The sequence below is a fragment of the Chiloscyllium plagiosum genome, unplaced genomic scaffold, assembly GCF_037043375.1.
Source record: "Chiloscyllium plagiosum isolate Xiang-an unplaced genomic scaffold, Cpla_swu_hap1 HiC_scaffold_39, whole genome shotgun sequence".
NCBI lineage: Eukaryota > Metazoa > Chordata > Chondrichthyes > Orectolobiformes > Hemiscylliidae > Chiloscyllium > Chiloscyllium plagiosum.
The window spans coordinates 25782836-25802268 of NW_028270177.1; the positions used below are offsets into that span (position 1 = coordinate 25782836).

Below are 19433 nucleotides of genomic sequence, written 5' to 3' on the forward strand. Positions count from 1 at the left end.
AACAGCATCAGATTTCTGAGATGATGGGATCCTGGAGCGAGTGGCACCTGTACAGGTTGGGCAAGTTAGATCTGAACAGAACTGGACTGATAACCTTGCAGATTTTCTCGTGTTTTTAGGGTTGGTCTAAATTTGCCCTGGAGTTGATAACCTGAGGATTGGAAGGGAATTAAGCTGGAAGCAGGAAATGAAGAAAAAAAACTGAAGGAAGGTTATACAAGAACTGTACAAAACATTGGTTAGGCCACAGCCACAGTATTGTGTGCCATTCATGAACCCACATAGGAGGGATGTGATAGCATTGCAGAGGTGCAGAGGAGGTTTATCAGGATGTTGCCTGGGCTGGAGAGTTTCAGTTATGAAAAGTGATTGGACAGACTGGGGTTGTTTTCCTTAGAGCAGAGGAGATTGAGAGGGGACCTGATTGAGATGTATAAAATTATGAAGGGTGTAGACAGAGTAGTCAGGAAAAAAAAAAACCCTTGATGGAAGGATCAGTGACCAGGGGCATAATTTTAAAGCAACGGGCAAAAGGTTTAGAGGCAATATGAGGAAAATGTGTTTTACCTAGAGGTCATGGGAATCTGGAACTCACTGCCTGTAAGGGTGGTAGAGGCACAAACCCTCGTTCCATTGAAGACTTATTTAGATGTGCCCTTGCTGGAAAAATAGGATGAGAATAGTTTGGTGGTTGGTTCTGACTGGCACAGGAGTGATGGACCGATTGATCTTTGAGTCTCTGACAGAGTCTGATTAGAAGACAGGAAAGGCTAGCATTGAGTGTGCCTCAAATACAGAATGATTTCAAAAAGACAAAATTAAGGACAAAGGAACTAAATGTAAAAATTCCAAATTTGCGGATGATACAAAGCTAAGTAGGATTATGTGTTGAAGAAATTGTAAAATATTTTCAAGATTTAGACAGGCTTTGGACAATGGAAGAACATGGTAGATGGAATATATTGTGAAAAATGTGAGGTTATCTGCCTTGATAGGAAGAACAGATGAACAGAGTCTTTCTTAAATAGTGAGAGATGGGCAAGTATAGAAAAGCAAAGGGATTTGGGTGTCCTTGTCGATAAGTCAGTGAAAGCTGACATAAAGCTAATAGGATGTTAACCATTAATGCACGACGACTTGAGTATATGAGCGGTGATGCCTTCCTTTAGTTGCATCGAACCTTGGCTAGACTGCACCTGGAGTACTGTGTACAGTTTTGGTCATGTTAGAAAGATATTGTTGCCAGAAGGGGAGTTTGGCAAATGTTTGTCAGACTTGTTTTCATGATGGTGGGACTGGCCGATGAATAGAGATTGTGTAAACTGACCCTGTGTTCTCTAGTGATTCAACAAATGAAACATAGAAAATACTTCAAGGGATTTTCTGGAAAAGGAAAAAGTATGCAACTATATAGAGTATAGTTTCTCCAATTCAACTGTAGAGTTTCCCCAAATTAGATATAATTCAAAGATGGAGGGGATGCCACAAGTAGATATAATGGTTAAGAAGGCAGTTAACACACTTGCCTACTTTGCTCAGACCTTTGAGTATAGAGGTTGAAACATCATGTTGAGGATGTACAGGATGTTGGTGAGGCCTCTTTTGGAATACTGTGTGTATGTCTGGTCATTCTGTTATGGGAAGAATATTATTAAACCAGAGAAGGTTCAGGAAAGATTTACCAGGATTTGTGCAGGGAATAGAGACTTTGAGTTATAAAAATAGACTGGATAGGCTATTCCACGGGCATGTGGGAGATTGAGGGGTGACCTTATAGAAAATCACAAGGGGCACAGATTAGGTGAATAGCAGAAGTCTTTTTCCTAAGTGGGAGAATTCACGACGAGGGGCCATATTTTTATAAAGTAAGATTTAAAAACATGAGTGGCAACCTTTTTACACAGAGAGTGGTTAGTGTGTGGAATGAACCAGCAGGAGAGGTGGATGCGGGTATATTTACAATGTTTGAAAGATATTCAGATAGGTACATAAATAAGAAAGGTTTGGAGGAATATGGGCCAAATGCAGGCAAGTGGGACTGATTTAGTTTTCTTTGCGAACATGGTCAGCGTGGACTAGTTGGACTGAAGGTTCTGTTTCCTTGCTGCACGACTCATTTGGGACTGAGACTTTTTTTAACTTAGAGCATTGTGAATCTTTGGAATTCACTCTCCAGAGGGGTGTACAAGTTCATTATTCGTATATATTTAAAGCAGAACTTGATATGTTTTTGTTTATCGTTGGTGTTGAGGGTTGTGGCATAGTTTAGATAAAAGGCATTGAAGTGTTCATTCAGTCACGATCGTATTAAATGACAGAGCGATTCAGTAATCCAAATTGCATTGTGCTGTTGCTATGTTCCAATGATGTGTTCGTAATCAGTGGTCACGTTGCACATAACAATTAGAACAAAAAGTACAGAAATTAGTTTTTTTGATTTTTCTGTGAGTAGTGACTGGTGAAATATTGTGGCTATTTAGTTATGTGGTTCTGGTCCCACTAACCTCGGCAGTTGAGCACTTGGTGTGGAGATTCTTGGTTCTCCAATTTAACTGAATGGAGCTACCTTGTTTCTCTTTCAGTGGTGCCTTTGCAAAGTTGTGACTCTGTCTTTTACCTACTAAAATGGGTGCCTAGTGACTGGTCTTCAGTTGTCACCTCTGGAACATACACTCTTGTATATTACTGGTAGAGGAAACACAAGCATGTCTTTCACCCATAATTGCTTTCCTTTACCTTATACAGTGTTCACAGTTTGGGTGGCATATAAGTGGCGTGAGCTGGTTTCTGCTAATGTGTAATTAACCTCCATTTATCTCTCCAACCACAGAATGTAGTTCAGGTTTTACATTGTATCTTTACTTTTGAAGTGCTCTTTCTGTCTGAAGTTCTTTGACACCCCCAGGTGCAACATTCCACGATCTCTCTGGGGACTGTATTATCCACCACAGGAATTATATTCTCAGGATTTATGTTACCAGCTGTTTTTGGCGTGTATATCCTTGCTTTTAGTTTATCACAAAAAATACTACTTAGCAGCTCAATACATCTAAAAGTAATTTGGGCCTGTGTTCCATTGTCATGACACATTGCTTAACTCTGCACTGTATCCATTCTTCCATTTCCTTCCCTGAAGTAAGGAATTATGTCAAGTGACCACATTCTTAAAAAAATTGATGCATTTCATCTTAACCAAAGTATATTTTTATGAAACTAATTGTAGCCTTTCCTAAAAGCAAGATTTTGATCTCAAGTCTCGCATGTGTGAATGTGAATTTGAATGCATCTGTACAAAATTGGACAGGAAATTGGATTTTTTTTCTCTAGAAAAAGAAACAATATGGAAGATAGTTTCTCCAATTCAAGAATAACAATACAAAATTCAGTTTTAATCCGGTTATATTTTTGATGGTGGGAATGTTTCTGTAATAAAATGTGTAATCTTTTTCATCATGTACTCTATAATGAAACTAGTGTAAGTGGTTTATGATTGTGGTTGTGATTTTTTTTTTGTCTTGAGCAGAAATTGGAGATCTAAGAGAGCTGCAAACTCTCGACATCTCAACCAATTGCTTGACGGCGTTGCCAGAGAGTCTTCATTTATGCTTCGCCCTGCAATATTTGGCAGCTGACCGAAACCACCTTACGAATCTGCCAAGACAGCTTTGTATGCTTCCAAACTTGAATGAACTCTCTGTGACGAGCAATAGTTTAAAATGTTTACCACAAGGTGAGTTTCAAGTATTGTTTTGTTACCACTGAATATAATAACATTAATATAATGTACCTTAGAACCTTTTGCTACAATGAAGGCATTATATCAATACAAGTTGTTATTGAAACTTACTATTTTCAACTGATCTTTAATCATGCAAGATTTGAAAGGTGACTTTCATTTTGCTGTTATTTCACATCTGTTAACTTTTAGTTTCTCTTAAGGATTCTTGTACAGTGATTCACCATTTCAATTCCCAAGCTATAATAGAATAATTTAAAACCTTAATGTTTTAGGCTAAATCATACTGGTATCATGCCAGTAACGATGCTTATCACACATCAAGTGACAACTTGGCTGTGGACAACATCCATTTTAGTTGTAATTATCGATATTCTCATGTATTTTGAAAATTCCCAGAACACAATGAACCTCTTCTGTAACTAATGGGAACATGAAACAATCCTCTGAACTAATGAAAGCAAGGTGGGAATTTATGATACCAATAAAATATTTTGCTTGTGCTCAATTCGCAAGTGAAGCGTTCACAGATTCAAGATGTTACATTACTGCTAACATTATATTAACATTGTGGAAATTGGCCAGGCTTTATGCCTTGTCAAGATTTCTTATGAAATGATTACAATGTATAAGAAAAATATTAACTTGAATATTTTTTGTTATCATCATAAATTAAGTTGTGAGTTGTTGCTTCAGAAATCTTAGCTGTGTATTTTTCAATTTTTTTTAATTGGTTACCCAAAAATGGATAATGAGATGCATTTGTGACAGGGAAGGCAAGATCCTTTTGAATTGTGCCTGATGTGGGCAAGACTACCTTTGTTGTTCATCTCTGGTTAAGCTGAGGGTTGGTCTCCTCCTTGAATCACTACTAAAAGTACTGATGATACTCACCAATGAATTGTAGAGTTACTGACTCAGAAATAGGAAAGGAACATGTCCAAGTATATGTTTGGGTCACAATTAACACCAGGATCTCCTCTATCTGGAGGATGAGTTAGTCTCAGCAGGCATATGACATGATTTCCTCCAAGGTAACTTGCTTTGCTTCAGATTCATGTTGAGCCTTATTTGAAATTTATACAGGTACACAATCCTTTATCTGAAATTCTTTGAAATTCTGATATCCGAAGTTTTCTCGTGAAGTTTTTTTCTGCATAACAAGGTGGTTTGGTGAGCAAAACGCTGACCGAACTCCACACTATTCAACCCCCTTCACTCAGATGTGACGTGGCGGGGTGGCCCAGCACTGCCAGGAGTCAATTGTGTCTCAGCACTCGTACTAGTCACACTAGTTGATAAAAGGTTTTGTATTTCACTGCGAAAATCTCAATTATTCTGAAATCCAAAAAATTCCAAAATCAAAAAAATAACTGGCCCCCAAGAAGTATGGATAAAGAATTGTGTATCTGTATTACTTTTCTAGCATCAGGCAAAGCAAAAAGTTGATAATTATACTTGAGGACACAATATTGTAAATAGAAACCTGATCTTATTAATTATTCCAAGTTTATAGCTGTTTCAGCATTAGCTGTTCAAAGTTTCACTTCAATTTGCAGCTTATTAACTAAATAAATTATCCATTGCAGATGGAAATGAGCCGTGTCTAAAGTGGTCATCTGTTTCATTATTTCTTTAGTGTTTCGACTATGAAGTGTGACCAGATAGTTGATTTCAAAATTATCACACGCGCTCCAAATTGAGTCAATTTTGATTTTGGCTGTGTACAGGCATGTTAAGTTTTAGTTGCCAGACTGCATTATGCACATATTGTAGAATAGTTACAAACCAATGATTTTGTTACAGTGTAAGAGAATTTATTCAGACTGAGTACAGCTTAAGTTTTTCTCAGTTTATAGATAAATGTTATTATAGTTCCTATCAAAATCTTAGCTTTCCATTCAGAAATTGATTCATTTAATTTTGAAAGATATGAAGATTGAAATTTGTGTGACAAAGTAGTCTTTAGTAGTTAGAAGAAAAATGTTAATATATTCAAGAATCTAATGATCTAGAATGTAGTATGATTCTCTGACATGAACATTCTTGATTTATTTGTAATTTTAATTCTGTTTCCCCCTCCCCCATAATCACACTGTTCATTTCATAGCAATGGGAAAATAACATATAATTGAACCCTATTTTGCCAGTGCCAAAAATCATAGTGAGACCTAGACCCAGCATATAAGTTAACCTTTCTGTCAACCCAACTTGTATTGGGAGTTAACCTGAATTTTTCATCTCAAATGACTAACGGACCCATATCCATATATTGAATGAGGCAACAAAAAACTCTGAGATTTTCATGTATTTTTATTACAAATTGACAATTTATCACAAACACCACTTTTCTCCACCTTTCCCTCCTGCAATCTGTCACTGTCCAGAAGCCCACTTCTCACTGGGGGTGAAAATCCAGCTGTTAAACGTGTAACATTTATGTTACAAAGTTGAGTGAGTGTATGTTCACTTTGAAATAGAGAGCATCTTTTTTTGATTAGATTAGATTACATTACAGTGTGGAAACAGGCCCTTCGGCCCAACAAGTCCACACCGACCCGCCGAAGCGCAACCCACCCATACCCCTACATTTACCCCTTACCTAACACTACGGGCAATTTAGCATGGCCAATTCACCTGACCTGCACATCTTTGGACTGTGGGAGGAAACCGGAGCACCCGCAGGAAACCCACGCAGACACGTGGAGAACGTGCAAACTCCACACAGTCAGTCACCTGAGGTGGGAATTTAACCCGGGTCTCCGGCGCTGTGAGGCAGCAGTGCTAATCACTGTGCCACCGTGCCGCCCACTTTTGAAATAAACTTAAAGTGCAGGCTTAACTGCCCAAAAGGAACAGCTGGGAAATGAGCTGTTCCAAAATAGATACATATAACAATTGGCTGTTAAAGGATACCTGAGTTTTAGTTGCTGTTTTGAGAACAATTCGAATTTAACTGATTAGTTTAAATTATGTTCAGGTTATACAATTGAGTTTGAATTCATTGTTTTGACAACATTGAACCAATGACAGGGAATGATGTTGTGGGGCACCTAATCAACTCAAGCTTATGACCCCCATTTACTGGGAATTTCTCATGTTTGGGAAATAATTGCACTTCCCAATCCCTGTCAAGAATGGGGTTCAATGCGATGTAGGGTACACACACGCTGATCCATTGTGAAGGGCTTTTGCCCAAAACGTCGATTTTCCTGCTCTCAGATGCTGCCTGACCTGCTGTGCATTTCCAGCATTGCTCTAATCTTGACACGCTGATCCATTCAGTTTAGTGCGTGTACAGCCCTGGAATCTAAGGGCATCACAGACTTGTTATTGCTGAGTCTTGTGTGGTTGTATGCCATTTGTCCCTCTAAGTAGTTGGGCGAAGACTGCTCTGGGGTCGCATAACTATTTAGCATGAGGGCATCTCGGTCTTTACCAGAATTAACCAGTTCACTTCACCAGGTAAGAATGACCATACACAACCACCCACAGAATTGAGAAAGAGCCATCAATCTGTCAATTGGAATAATGGAATAGGACCTAGATTCTATTTTGTTGGTTTTGAAACTGAGACCATGATTAAGAGGGATACCCAGGAGCAATTGTATTATGCCGCTGGAGGTGAAATACTTGGACCAGCGCAAGAATAACAAAAGTGAAAGCATTTACCAAGAATTTTTTCATTAATCAAAAACGAAAGTCGGAGGTTTGAAGACTATCAGATATTGTTATAGTTCCGAGCATAAACGATGCAATCCATCAGTGTTATTCCCATGACCTGCTGAGCTGTTTCCAGGAAACCAAAGTCTTTAGGTTCAGGGGGAATTCGGTTGCAAAGCAGGAACCTTAAGGAATTGACAGAGGAGCGCCCCCAGGTGTGGAACCTGCAGCTTAATTTAACTCAACATAGGAAACCTCACCCGGTCTGGACACGGAAAAGATTGGCAGATTGATAGCTCTTTCTCAATTCTGATTGGTGGAGCAATTTGTCTTGTTAATTCTGATAATGAACGAGACTCGCTAAATAGTTATGTGAACTCCGAGCGATCAACTTCCAACTTGGAGGGACAAGTGGCATACACCCACATAAGATTGAGCAATAACAAGTCTCTGATGCTCAAAAATGCCCGAGGCTGCACGCGCACTACACTGAATGGATCAGCATGTGTCTACCCTACGCTGCCAGGTGTAGGTAAACTGTTGAACCCCATTCGTGGCAGGGATTGGGAATTGCAATTTTCCATAAACAAGGAATTCCCAAATGTATGCCATAATCAATGCAAGCTTAAGTCCCCCCAACATCATTTCTTGTCATTGGTCCGATGTTGTCAAAACAATAAATTCAAACTCGATTGAGTTTTAGTAACCTGAACATAATTTAAACTAATCACTTAAATTTGAATTGTTGTCAAAACAAGAACCAAAACTCTGGTATCCATTTAATCGTCAATTGTAACATGTATTTATTTTGGAACAGCCTGCTTCCCAGCCATTACTTTCAGGCAGCTGAGCCTGCACTTTAAGTTTACTTAAAAATACAGAAAACACTCTCTACTTTAAAGTGAACATACACTCATTTGACTTCATAATATTTGCTAACATTTAACATTTATTCAATAAGACTTGTGGTGAAATTTGGGTTAGCAAAAAACTAAAGTAGAAGAAGGAGTCTGTCCTGAAGAAGGTACTCAAGACTAAATATGCCTTGCAAACAAGTACTGAGCACCGATCTGACATTAAAATACCTATCAGAATAAATCTTCAAAAGTTATTTGCATAGTTACAATCGTCACAGGAGGTATATCAAATCAAACTTAGTCCAGAGCTTTCAGAGCAACAGCCAGTTGGTGTAATCACTTTATCTAACAAACCTGTTGAGTTGGCAAGCATCAACATTGCTCAGAAACTATCAAAAGATCTCTGTCAGAAGATATGAATGCTTCTTATGTCATAATTGCAACAATGATGAAATGCCTATAAATTTTGACATGCCCAACAACCAAACTGAAGTGGAAAGACCCAAACAGTTTTAATGAAAACCATGGGGCACAAAATGATAAAATTCATTGTGGTATTAGCATGTGTGGTTGACCAAATTAGATTAAACCAATGATAATTTCAATTTAGTTTTCTACAAGTTAAGAGCTATAGTTTGTATCCTGTGTACGTGTATGAGATGGCTGTGTGTACTTGTGCTCAAAGTGACCAGGAAGAGCATGCAAGTCACAAGTGTCCCTAAGCTCCTAAGTGAAGTCCTGAAGGGCTGTATTGGATTCCAAGTTCCTGGCTTTCTACGTCTGAAATGGTGTGCACCTGGTCAGTAGCATGAGGAAGTTTGCCTCTCCTGCCATATGATGTCACCAGAAGAATGCCAAAGAGGCTGGTTGCATAACTAATGAGGAGCAGGAAATAGCGGAGAAAGATCAGAACACTGATGGAACACTGACTGTGAAACTCCTGACAATGATGCAGCCTAAAAATGGGAAAATCTAGCCCATTGTATTCTTTTCCTTATTAAGTCTTGATTTTCCAGAGTTTTGGATGAAGTTCAGGATTTTTAAAGTGCACAAACAACTGACTGGATTTCAATAAATCTTAAGGATCGTCGTATAGTTGGATAGGACTGAAGACTATTTCTTTGACTTGATAATGGCATGAAAATTTTAGCTTTTGACATAGTTTTGATGTAAACTCGAGAGGTGGCATTATAAACCATTTACATATACATCCTGAATATTTGCTTAACTTGCAGTGATGGATCAGAAATATTGTGCTGAAATTCTTGAGAGAAATTTAAGCCTCAAACCACCATGTCATGTGTAGAAATTCTATCTCTCAATGCTTTAATGAAAAGATCCCGCAATCTCAACTTCTTTTATGAAAAGTAACATCATCACTGTGTACTTAAAATCAGTCCTTTACTCCTTACAGAATTTATTCATCACTTCAAGTCAGAATCCTAGGAACTGGAGTTTTCAAGAAGGTAGCTCACCACCATCTTTTCCAGTGCAATTAGGAATGGGTGATAAATGCCAGCAATACCCACATCACATGAACGAATAAAACAAAAATAAGCATTTTGAGCTGCTAGTCTTGCTATTAATCAAGCAAATGTCTTGAATTTTATAGACATACAAATGTCCAGCATGGTTGCACAACGCCCGATGCAACAAAGTTCTTGCACAGGTCATGCACAAAGCGGCTCCTTTAAACTAATTTGCATGCAAAATAAAAATTAACAGGTCCATTCAATTAACTAAATTGTCTGTGTGACACGAAACAAAAGGGCATACATTGCTGAGAAAAGAGATTTTATCGAAACTTTTCATCTTGCACTCAGAACAATTTAAAGGGAAAATCTGCAGTTATGATATTAGAGGAGAGTGTTGATTGGTTGGCCAAATGGTTGCTATGAAGAATGCATCAGTTAGTGATGGTTAGCTTTTAACTTCCTGGGCTTTGTTGACATTTTAAGACAAGCATGTTGACTCTGGTCAAGACACAGCCCTGTGAAATAAGCCAGTGAATACCTGTCACCTGTTCTGTTGAGTTGAAGGTACATGAAATAACAGAGTCCTGTGTATTAATTTATGTAGCTTCCAGTGCATGGTAACGCACCATTCTAAGAGCATGACTGACTATCTTAACATCGGTGTCAGCACAATCTTTTGCACACTCAAGATTATGTGGCAGATGTCCAAGTGTGGAGTTAGATCTCATGTTGGACACTGTGTTGTGCATTTTCCAAGATGGAATGGTTAGGTATCTCTATAATGGTTATGAACTGCTGAAAGGATAGGCTGTTTGATACACTCCACTAGCCTTTGGGACATAGGCCCTACATAACTAGCAACATACTGGCACTGAAATTCATAAACCACAAAACTCATTTATGTGACAGGCAGAAACTGTTTTTGGCTTGATAGCATCTTGTTAATGGGAAATATCGCTCATTTGCTGTTGCGTAATGGTTTACACAGCTAGCTTTACCTGGTGATCAAATGTTATATGGCACTTGTTTTTCAAGGATAATCCAGGACTGTCTGTTAAGCTCAAACTATTGTGCACATGCATGTAATGGTGCATATATTAATTGCAAGGCTATCTTCTTTACACACATAAAGAATGTATACACACACTGTCAGTTTCAACTCAACAAAATTGATAACAACCACTGTCCAACTCATTTCTCAAGGTTATTTCTTGACGAATCAAGTGAACCTTACCTGGTTTAAAATCTAACCTAAGCTTGGCAGTTAACTGTCAGTCACTATCAACTGGTGCAATCTCCATGGCAATGCCTTTACAAGTCCACTTGTCAATCAATCAGCACTCTTGTATGTTACTGTATAGAACTTGTTTTGGCTTAATTGTTTTTTCTTGTAATTTGTCTTGTGGAGCATTAGACAAAAGGCTTCAATGAAATGTATTTTTTTGAGCAGTGGATAGTTTTTTGCTTTTATTCTGGTCTCCTGGGAGTACAGTATTGTAAACAAAAAGTGCTAACACACAGGCATTTTCGCTGAATCGAAAAAAAAGCAGATATTTGCTTCAATGTAAACCCTTAATTGAATAAAGCTGTTGAAAAATCATCTCCCAGGCGGGTTTTAAAATAATTTGGAAAGGAAAAGAAATTAAATTGTGTTGCAGCATGAGAGAATAGTGTGTACACATTGTAAACAAGGAGAGTAATCTTGATGTATGCTGGCAAACTCTGCATTGTGTACTCCGATTGTAAATCTAAGGAATTGCTAACAGACAGATCTGTTAGAAAAATATCACTTAAACCTCTATACTTTTGTGAAAGGTTGAAATCTTGAAGGATAGCTCTTGTCAAAAATAGTGTAAAAAAAATTTGCTGTTACATTTTTAGATTCCATAAATCCTGTTGCAAAGTACCTAAATTTTTCATAGTATTATGTTTGAAGCCTTAATTTGGGCCCTTTCCCAGCTTCCTGACAGGTATTGAGAATGACCAAATATTTAACTTCATTTGGTTGGTTTAGTTTCCAGTTTAGAACAAGTTTTGAGACTGTTCTTTATTTTAGCCAGTTTGAAGAATGTGACATCAGACTGTGGCAGATGGGAGTGATTTTTAATATTAAAATATCTATAATGATATGCATATGTTAAATATATATGTATAATATATTATATAACTTTTTAATTAAATGCCCCAGATTTATATACATAGGAGTAGCTACAAGGTGGGGAGACATCAGTCGGTTCACTCTATCAGGTTTATTCCCTCCCTAGGAGGATGCACCTGCCATTCGCTCTGTACCTTCCCACAACAGCACGGAATGCACCACATGGCGAATGAAAGAACAAATCCACATCCTGTCTGAAAGTGGCACAGAATGTCAGAGTTCCAGCATGCTGTGCCACTGCACCTGCTCATCATGACTTTTTTTTTCACTACGGCTGTTTCATAATATGAAGAAGAAAAAAGATTCAGTGCCTGTTGCCTTGATTGTTACAGGGACTCAGTCACCTGCTGTCCTTAATATTGTATTTTCAGGTTGAAAGACTCTGGGCTCAAATATAATTTGTGGCAAGCTTACAATTACTTCCCTCCACCAAATATTGGAGGATATTTTAACTAGAGGCAATGTCATCTCACTTGGTTCAGAAACTACATTTTTTATTTTGTACTCATTAATTAAACACTGGATCCAGACCTAGTACAACCAAGCTCTCATCTCTGAGGTATTAATAACGTCATTCAATTTCTTTCAGGGAAATAGTGTCCTTCAAAGTATGAAGTCAGCTAAATGTATTCGAGTACTCTGGATTTTAGTCACTGATTTCTCCATTCAGACATTTCCCCGAGGGCTGCATTGGCCATCATCTCATGTTTAGTATTTCCTCAAGTCTTTAACTCGCTGTCTCAATTGCACCATAATACTGAAAGCTTTCCTTCCATCTTATTCTATTCCCTGGTTATAAACTGCTGTTCTAATAAGTTCACAAAGCTGATTTTATTTTCCCCTGCTGGGACTTTCATGTGTTTATTTTATTACAGCTATCCTCTGAGGTATAATTGTTTTTGGAGTCTACCTACGGATGTGTAAGATCTCATCTTGGAGCAAATATCACTTACTGTAGTCATTTTGTTTCTCCAGAGGAGAGTTTTTGTAGAGAAATATGATCTCACCTTTCCTTGCCATATTTCCCCTCCATTATCTCCTGGGTCTTAAAAGCTTGGAGCAATCACAAACCAAATGTTATCATTGTTATAGTTTATCACCATTAATGCTGCCAAAGCTAGAGAGATGGCGTATGTTTGGGACCAAATTTAGTAATAATTCAAATTACATGAATTGCAGTTATACCATAATCATTTACAGTTTGTTTCTATCCATTTATTAATGTGATTTTGGCATGTAAAACACTAAGTTTGAAGCTGATGTTTCTGTAGATCTCCAAAGATTTCATCAGAGCGTAACTATTGGACAAGATCAAACCATGTATAATTCCTGTATTGGAATGTTTTTAAAGTTTTATTTCTTCATAACATGTTTTATATCCATGAGCGTCATGTTCTACTCTTAAAGCACTGATGATTGTAATTAGTTTTTTTTTAGGTAACTATTTATGCATATTTTTAGCCTTAATATTTTCTGTTCACTTTTAAAATTCTCCATTGATGTCATGGGAACCTTTAGTTTTCCTAATCGTAAACCAAAGAGAAACAGTAACAATTATAATTCCTTACACACCTTTCAAAGTGCAAACAAAATTAGAATTTTACCTTCAAAACCTAAGTCATAAATTTCCTATAAAACTACCATGGGCAAAATCTTTTCTTCCTTTAACCCTTTGTTGTACACCTACCCCACATTTTTCTTGCAAATAGCATTATGGCCTCTCTTGAGCCTCAGAACATTCATATCCCCTCCAAGTGTAGATATGCTGCATCAGCCAGCTCATTCCACTTATTTTGAGGTCTTATATGAAGACTTCATTGTTAACAGTATGCACCAAAGTGTATAATGTAGAAAAGAAACTACAGGGCTGAACTGAATATGTAAAATGTGTTTATGTCTATTCCTATGTTCTTTCACACTCACCGAAGTGAAGTGGACAATTAACTTATTGTGAGTAGTGAAGTAAAATGAGAAATAGCAGTCACAGCATAATTACATTTAGCGTGAAAACAGAAAGGGACAAAGAGCACTTATAGAAACAGTGAAAGGGCAAAAAGCAAAGTACATAGAGATAGGAAACGATCTGGCCCAATTTAACTGGGTAGATCAGTTGGCAAAGAACAATGGATTAGAGCAGGAATACTAATTATAGCGGGGCTGAAACACAATATAGATTTGTTGCATGATGATGGAGGTTTTAAGAATAAGGTTTTATGACAAAGTAAACAAATCCAAAAAGTGCAGACTAAAATTGGAGTAGCATTACTAAAAATCAGATAGAGAAGGGCAATGGAGAAGTTAAAATGGGGATTGAATGAGCTGAAATGACTAGTAAGTTAATAGAAAGCAATTTTTAAGCACTTAGTATTAGCTTTTAAATATAAAAGATAGAAATTCTAGGCCTTCGTTGTAAATACTAAAATCTAGCTGTGAGGTGTGGAATCCATCCAGTAGATAGACTGCTGGAGAGGAAATAATTGTAGAATAAGTTTAAAAAAAAGATTTTAATGGAACGTTAAATGGGCAAGTTATTGGCCTCTGGTCTACGTTATCATTCAGCGAACAGACAGAAAAGGTCCTGACTACCATTTTTCAATTGTTACATGAAAATTGTCAATGAACCAGGAATTGCTAATGCAATTTTGAAAGCTCAGTGTTGGTGAAAGAAGGTAGTTTGGCCCAAGTGATTTTCTATTTTTAGAGTCATAGAGATGTGCAGCACAGAAACAGATCCTTTGGTCCAACTCGTCCATGTCGACCAGATATTCTAACCTAATCTGGTCCCATTTGCCAGCACTTGGCCCATATCCCTCTAAACCCTTCTTATTCATATACCCATACAGATGCCTTTTAATTGTTGTAATTGTGCCAGCCTCCATCACTTCCTCTCCATCATTCTATACATTCACCACCCTCTGCGTGAAAAGGTTGCCCCTTCGATACCTTTTAAAATGTTTTCCTCTCACCCTAAACCTCTGCCCTCTAGTTTTGGACTCCCCACTCCAGGGAAAAAGACCTTGTCTATTTATCCTATCCATGCCCCTCTTCTGAAATTTTAAATGCTAAGGTGGCGCACTTCATGCATCTATATAAAACAACTGAAGAATCACCTTAACAATTAATGTTAGCTTTATTATTGTGGTTCTTGGAGCCATAAGAAAACTTGTAAAATAAATAACAGTTTAAAGTCTTTCTCCTTGATTGCATAGTACTGGCTAAGAAAATGGGCCAAGTGTTCTAAACTAAATTCAGCCATGCCCACAATTCACCTGGACATAGTAAAGTTTAAAGTCCCTTCTAGCCTAATTATTCATAACCTCCATGGATCTAATGAAATGCTAATTTTTTTTTGATGTTCTGAACTGAATAATTTGATTTGGAGGAAATCATTTTGCAATTTGACAGCATATTGATATGCCACTTTGAAAACCTTGGTTACAGTGCTTTTGATATCAATATAGTCAGAACTATCACATGAACATCAGAATGACTCTTGTACTGTTTCAGGTCCTGTTTCTGTAACTTTGTCTCAGTGATTTAACAACAGCCGTTTTTTTTTAAATTGGTCCTTCTTCCTGATTCCGAGACCACGTGTTTACTAACTTGCACTGGTCTCTACTTACACAAATATTGTTTACTCTCTAGCATATTTTAGTTCTAAACTGTTAACTCATGGAGTTAGTAACTATGACCAAAGAGACCACAGGTTTCTATTGCTACAGTGTTGTTGGGCAGCTCAGGCATTGTAAATGAGTTTCTAGATCAACATCTTCACATCTGGCATCTTCACAAATCCTGCAGATTGAAATGAGCAACAGGTTCTTACACAAAGTGAGGAAAAACCCTCCATAGTCTTGTGCTCACTCAAGAGCATTGCATATGATAACATGGTCAATAACTGATTTGGATTTGAGGCCATGCCACAGAATATTCACCTGAACCACTGTCCGCCTCTATCTGCATCTGGTGCTTTTTCTCCCCCTGCAATGTATCTCTGAATTCCATAATATAAACAAAATAAATAAACCAACTGAGGGTAATAAAAGTATGAAAATCAATACCTAAAGATAAGGAATCTCTATTTGCAGAGAGGAAAATTTACTGTCTTGCCAGCAACCACATCAAAACAGAAGAATCATTCAACAGTTGTCTGAAAAGATTCAGTTCAGAATAACCAGAATGATTCTGATTAAAACTAAATTCTCACTTTAAACGTACGATTTTTTTGCTGTTCACCATTATTTGTAAGAACTTTCTGTAATGGCAATCTCTTTGGTTCATTCTTGTGTTTTTTTTTAAGACCTAGGGCGATATCCAGAACTACAATACGTGTATGTAGATAACAACTTTCAGCTATATGGACTACCATCGTACCTATACAACAAAGTTATTGGTCACAGTGGGTAAGGACAACTTTAGAATTTTAATATTCAGCATCAGTGTATCACTGTGATTAGTAGTATCACAGAACAGATTGCTAAGAGCAAAATGTCATTTTAACAGACTGAAAACAAATTGCAATTGTTACAGTTCATCAGTAGCAGTAATCACATTCTGTGAAAGTAAGTATATGCTGTGCAATTGATGTTCAAAAACAATCAAAATGGGTTTGCAACCATTATGCTCAGCAGGAGTATATTCTGGAGATTTGGAATATGTAGGTCTTAAATGGGCAATTTGTTTTTAGTGGATACCTACACAAAGGAAAATTCTGTAAATTTAAATGTATTTTAATCATAGAGTCATAGAGATGTACAGCATAGAAACAGACCCTTCGGTCCAACCCGTTCAGATATCCCAGCCTAATCTAGTCCCACCTGCCAGCACCCGGCCCATATCCCTCCAAACCCTTCCTATTCATATACCCATCCAAATTCCTTTCAAATGTTTCAATTGTACCAGCCTCCACCAATTCCTCTGGCAGTTCATTCCATACACGTAGCACCCTCTGTGTGAAAAAGTTGCCCCTTAGATACCTTTTATATCTTTCCCTTCTCACCCTAAACCTATGCCCTCTACCTCTGGACTCCCCCACCCCAAGGAAATAACTTTGTCTATTTATCCTATCCATGCCTCTCATAAACCTTTATAAGGTCACCCCTCAGCCTCCTACGCTCCAGGGAAAATAGCCCCAGCCTGTTCAGTCTCTCCTTGTAGCTCAAATCCTCAAATCCTGGCAACAACTTTGTAAATCTTTTCTGAACCCTTTCAGGTTTCACAACATCTTTCCAACAGGAAGGAGACCAGAATTGCACGCAATATTCCAACAGTGGCCTAACCAATGTCCTGTACAGCCGCAACATGACATCGCAACTCTTGTACCCAATACTCTGACCAATAAAGGAAAGCATACCAAACGCCGCCTTCACTATCCTACCTACCTGCGACTCCACTTTCAAGGAGCTATGAACCTGCACTCCAAGGTCTCTTTGTTCAGCATTAATTATCTCAGCCTTGCAACTTCCTTTGATGTGTTTGTTCTTCTTTATGATGTTCATGGCGTTATGGGGATCAGTATTGAGAGAATTGTAATATACAGGAGTAATGTGGGCAGGGGATTTAGGTGAGGTCATAAGACATGTCATAGGAACTTGAGCGTATGTTGCCTGAAGCTGAGGATCATCATTTCCCTTATTTACCTGCTACTTTCCTGGTGGGAAATCTAAAGGTTTAATTTGGACAAAGGATTCTACTAAAATTCTAAAAACATAAAAGCAAAAAGATGTGTTGCTATTCAGTCCCAGATCATTACTTACTGCCTTGCTTTGTTTATTGCGGTTCCATGTTTCTGGGTTATTGGAGATTGTTGCCTGTGGAGGATAATCAGGATTGTATGATTCTTTTCTGAACAAAAGACATATTTAATCTTCACAGTCGGCAGATCATGACTTTTCCATTTTATGTGCTTTTTAATTTTTGCCCAACAATTAATCTGAATTGAATTTAAGATGATCCAACAGGCAAGTCACTTGTAAATAAAGGTAGATTTTTATAGAAATACTCTTTACAAGTTTGCTGGCATAAGAACCAGAAGTTGAGAAGTAGTTTACTGTGGAATAAAACAAAGTGAGATATTTCTGGCATGAATGTGACTTCCATTCAGATCTGTGGAGCACAAGAAATCTTGAGGACCTTGATATTGAAATGTACCCTCCTAAACAATTCTTCCTTGGTGAGTTAACTGTCTAACTTGCATGTTGAGGTGAAAGGACAGATGAGTTGTATGTGAGCATTCACTTTGAAACCTATCCATAATGCAACAAAAGCTTATAACATTATTGTTTTCATGGTACAAGTGATTTATAGTGCTTTCCATGCGCTTTTCAGTTGCTTAATGAATCAGATCATTAGTTGGTGAATTACTTTATTTATCTGCTTTTGGTGAGTGTTCAAACGTACTGGCTGCAGAATGGTCATTGGTACAAAATAAACAGGTGTGTAATTTTATTTTATATTGGACCAAATTTTGCTATGAAAATAATTATTTTTGAAGTGCAAATCAGATAGCTTTGTCTGAAAACTGCACCTACACAGTTAACTCTGGTTTGAAAATTGCAGTCTGAGGATCTTTGCTCCTGTGAAAACTCTATGAAAATGGAACTGTGCCTGGAGATTTGACTTTGGAATGCACAGAATAGTGTGAAGTTAATATACTTACCCATGAATTATCCTCTAAACCCAAGAGTCATAGAGTCAGTACAACACAGAAGAAGGCTGTTTGGCTCACCCAAAACTGTTCTCTTTGTAGAGAAATTAATCAGTCCCATTGCTCAGCTCTATTCCTTTAGCCTGCAAATTTATTTTACTCCACTGCTATTTTATATTAATAGTTGTTCATTTCCACTTACACCATTCTCATGTTCAGTGCATTCCAGGTCATTGTTTTAGATAAAAGCTTTTCCGAAAATCATGTGACATAAGAGCAGAAGTAAGCCATTCAGCCCATCAACTCGGTTCCAGCATTCAATGAGATCATGGTTGATTTGATAACATTCAACTCCACTTGCATGCTTTTTCCCAATAACCTTTATTTCCCTTGCTGATTAAAATTCTATCTCAACCTTGAATATAATTGACAACCAAATCTAGACAGCCTGCTGTGCTCAAGAATTCCACAGATTCACTACCCTCCTTATGTCTTTCTTCAATGTGTGACCATTTCCCTTTGCCAGTTTAAATAACGTTCAGCTGCTTTATTCATTCAATGAAGATGCAAACATTTTCATTTTCTCACAAGATTCCATCAGCCAAGTATTTGCCCCCTCACTTAACCTGGCCATATTCCTGTGCAGACTCTTTGTGTCATCCTCACAAGTTTCCTTCCCAACTATTTTTGTGCCATCTGCAGTACATGCATTTTCTTCATCGAAGTCATAATTAAAATAATTATGGCCCCAGCACTGATACCTGTGGCCTTTCACTTGTTGCAGATTGCCATCCTGAACATGATTTCTTATCCAAACTCTCTGTCTTCTATTAATTAGCCAATCTTCTGTCCGTGCTGACATACTGCCTCTAGTACCTGGGCTCTTATATTAATAAGT

The 19433-nt window shown here is 37.6% G+C and overlaps 1 protein-coding gene across 3 annotated transcripts in view; it reads left to right on the forward strand.

Annotated features, from left to right (window-relative positions):
- lrrc28 (leucine rich repeat containing 28) overlaps positions 1–19433 on the forward strand; it is a 62739-nt gene that overhangs the window by 24683 nt on the left and 18623 nt on the right. For all 3 annotated transcript variants that reach the window (XR_006309494.2, XM_043677523.2, XM_043677526.2), the window contains exons 6-7: positions 3524–3730; positions 16190–16292. Coding sequence is in view for 2 of the 3 variants with exons in the window: in XM_043677523.2 (XP_043533458.1) it covers positions 3524–3730; positions 16190–16292 (310 nt within the window). In the remaining variant the exon portion in view is untranslated. The remainder of the gene's footprint in view (positions 1–3523; positions 3731–16189; positions 16293–19433) is intronic.